General features: G+C 58.1%; 1 protein-coding gene across 1 annotated transcript; it reads left to right on the forward strand.

Moving 5' to 3' along the window:
- Positions 1 to 629: 629 nt before the first annotated feature.
- On the forward strand, positions 630 to 2,279 carry SHISA3 (shisa family member 3; the record flags this gene model as incomplete). Its single annotated transcript, XM_084267019.1, has 2 exons — positions 630 to 909; positions 1,828 to 2,279. The coding sequence occupies 2 exons, from the start codon at positions 630 to 632 to the stop codon at positions 2,277 to 2,279; spliced, it is 732 nt and encodes a 243-aa protein (XP_084123145.1).
- Between the last annotated feature and the right edge of the window lie 999 nt (positions 2,280 to 3,278).

Below are 3,278 nucleotides of genomic sequence, written 5' to 3' on the forward strand. Positions count from 1 at the left end.
CTCAGCCCCCCGCGCACCCTCTCCCTTCGGAAAATACGGGTGACGGGCCCGCTGCCTGACTAAAAGGGCTGTAAATCTTCGGGGGATACGCCGCTGTGTCCTTTGCACGTAAAAGTATCGAGGAAACGAAGCAGGTTAAAAAGCTAGGAGTCCTCATAGTAAATCACACGCTCCGCTTGTGGTTTTAACTCTTGCAAGCGCAGGGCTGCTTTAATAAGCTGCCAGAGCAAAGAACTCCCCGCTTCGGGAGGGCGTCGGTTCGGCCGACGGGGCACCGGGGCTGGGCACCCGGCTGCCGAGAGGAACAAGCGCCCTGGCCGGAGACCCCGCTCCGTCCAGGCTCAGCCCCGACCGCATCACAGGGTCGGAACGGCACCGGCGCAACCCCAGGGGCCGGGGGTGTGGTGGGGAGCGGCGTGCGGGACGGGCCGGGGGACGAAGCTGCGGCGGCAAAGGAGCGCTGGACCGGCAGGTGAGCGCGGGGGCGGCCCCGTGGGGGCGCGGCTGTTTGGGGCTGGGCGGCCCCCCCCCCACCTCCCGGGCGCGGCGCAGAGGCTCCGCACCGCACCCGGGGCCGCCCCCTGCCTGCCCCGGCGGGGCGGGCGGGCAGCGGGGCGGCGGCGGCGGCGATGGCGGGGCGGCGGCGAGCGCTGCTGCTGCGCTGCCTCCTGCTGGGGCTGCTGGGCGGCGGCGGCCAGGCGGGCGGCGGCGAGTACTGCCACGGCTGGGTGGACGGGCAGGGCGGCTACCACGAGGGCTTCCAGTGCCCCGAGGGCTTCGACACGGCGGCCGCCACCATCTGCTGCGGCTCCTGCGCGCTGCGTTACTGCTGCGCCGCCGCCGAGGCCCGCCTGGAGCAAGGCGGCTGCACCAACGACCGGGAGCCCCCGGACCCGGGAGTCACCGCCCGTGAGTGCCCGGCCAGCGGGTCCCGGGGCGGGCGGGAGCCGGCCCTCCGCGGAGCATCCCCCGGCCGGAGCCCGGCGGCCTCCCCCCGCGGCGGCTGCGGGGTTGCCCGGCCCGGCTCGGCTCGGCTCTGCCCGGCTCGGCGGGTGGGCAGGAGGCGGGCGCGGCTCCAGGTGCGCACAGCGGGGAGGCGCCGGGAGCGCGGGGCCGCGGGCGGCGGGTCACGGCTGCGGGAGCGTCCCCGGCGCCGGGGGTAGAGCGGGTGCGGAGCTGGGCGCTGTGCCTTCGCGGTTCTGAGCGGCTCCGGCAGCTGCAAGGCACTTCCATATCGTGAGCGTGCACCGGCAAACCTAACCGCGTCTGTCTAACCAACGTGGCCGCTGCCGGCGGTGAGGCTGGGCTTGGGCTTTGTAGGCTCAGCCCAGCTTGCCCGCACCCTCAGGTTACCAGACCAAGGCGGCCCGGCCCAGCGCATGGACATTAGTTGCCTCAGTCACACGTTTTGCGCTTATTCCCCACCTTAAATCAGCGGAAAACAGCTTCAGATCGCCCGCAGCGTTCGGGCTGCAGGGCTGGAGGCTCGGGCTGTTACACTGGGCAGCCCCGCACGCTTTCCGGGGGTGAGGGAGAGGGAGAGCGAGGTCTCTTGAGCGAAACCTTTAGGAGAACCCACCCGCAAATGGGACATGGTGTAGGTGACTTTTACCACTGGTAACTGTTAAAACTGACCACAGAAAGAAATGGTGACAGGGTTTAACTTTAATTTTGACAACAGGCAGAGGCTGTGTCTTCTGAGCAGCTGTGTGTTACTGGGACTGAAACGATATGGGGAAATGACTTGGTGGAGTTTATTTCTGTGCTGGAGGGCTGTTACTTCAGTAGGCTAATGCACGCACCTTTTCCTCTTCTGTCTTCTCCCAGAACCAATCTACGTTCCGTTCCTCATTGTTGGATCAATATTTATTGCCTTCATTATCGTGGGCTCTCTGGTAGCGGTTTATTGTTGCACATGTTTAAGACCTAAACAGCCGTCGCAGCCAATACGATTTTCTCTGCGGAGCTATCAGACCGAGACTCTTCCCATGATCCTGGCCTCCACAAGCTTCAGGACGCCGTCCAGACAGTCCAGTACTGCCACGAGTTCCAGTTCAACCGGTGGCTCAGTTCGCAGGTTCTCTTTTCCCCGGGCAGAGCCAGGGTGCCTTGTGGCATTGCCACCTCCACCGTACACATCTGGCTGTTTCCAGACAGCTCACACTGTCCACCTGACCCAGCCGTCGGGATTCCTCATGTCCCCGCCATACTTTGGGTATCCTCACCAGCCAGAACCTGCCCTGGCTGGGAAGAGCTGCTCTGATTTTAGTCAGAGCTGAAAAGAGGAGTTGTCAAGCGGTGATGCAGCCTTCGGAAGCGCAGGGACCGCGGCTGCTGGGTGTCACGCTGACATGCTTTGGGGCTGCGGAAGTCAGAACTGTTCCAGTGGGTGAGTTGCCCTTGAAAAGTGCCAGCTCTCATTCAGGATCTCATTTCCCAAACTTGGATCACGCTTACAAATGAATCGCAAAACGTCCCGAACTTAGTTGCTGTGAAAACGGACTGCTCTGCTCGTTTAGCCTTATCGGTGCAGGACACGTTCAGAGACATGTAGAAAAACCGAGTTGGGATGAAGTTACTCATTTCACAGCCTTATAAATGACATGTTAACCCTAAATGCTATTAACTCAGTTAACAAACGGTGGCTGCGTCCCACTGCTGTTAATCAGACTAGTTCTATGAAGCAGCAATAAGCCTGAGAAATAAGAGGAGCTAAACTAAAAAGAAGAGTTTATGGATCCTGAAAACAGCTGGCTGCTTCCCACTTCCACGAGCAGTAAGAGGAAGTATTCTACTATAGCTACAAGAATGTGTGGGTTTTTTTAAAACACCCATAATATACCCGAACTTACACTGCATATTTGCATTAGTAAGCTTTTAACTCCAGTAGGTGAAACTAGTACTAATTAGGCTAGTTGGAAACATGCCAATCCCAAGCTGCCAAAACATTACCTATGAGAAAAGCAGAACTTACTCAGCAATATCACTAATAACTTCTTAGCCACCAGTTCTAAAAGCAGCGTTATATGAAAGCATTTTTCGGAAAGAAGTATTTATTGTTGGCTTTTTGCTCAGCAACGTGCAGGAGTTGGGACAAACCAGTCATAAAAGTTCTATTTGTAAAATTAGCCATGTATAAAATGTAAAGACAAGCTTGTAATTTAAAATGTATTTACAGCATTGACAACACTAAATATTTAGTAGTTACGCCAAAAAAAAAAGAGAATTAATAAACTGTGTGGTCAAACTGTCGTGTCATCTGTACATCTCTATACAGA

Source organism: Gallinula chloropus, assembly GCF_964237585.1.
Source record: "Gallinula chloropus genome assembly, chromosome: 7".
Classification (NCBI taxonomy): Eukaryota; Metazoa; Chordata; class Aves; order Gruiformes; family Rallidae; genus Gallinula; species Gallinula chloropus.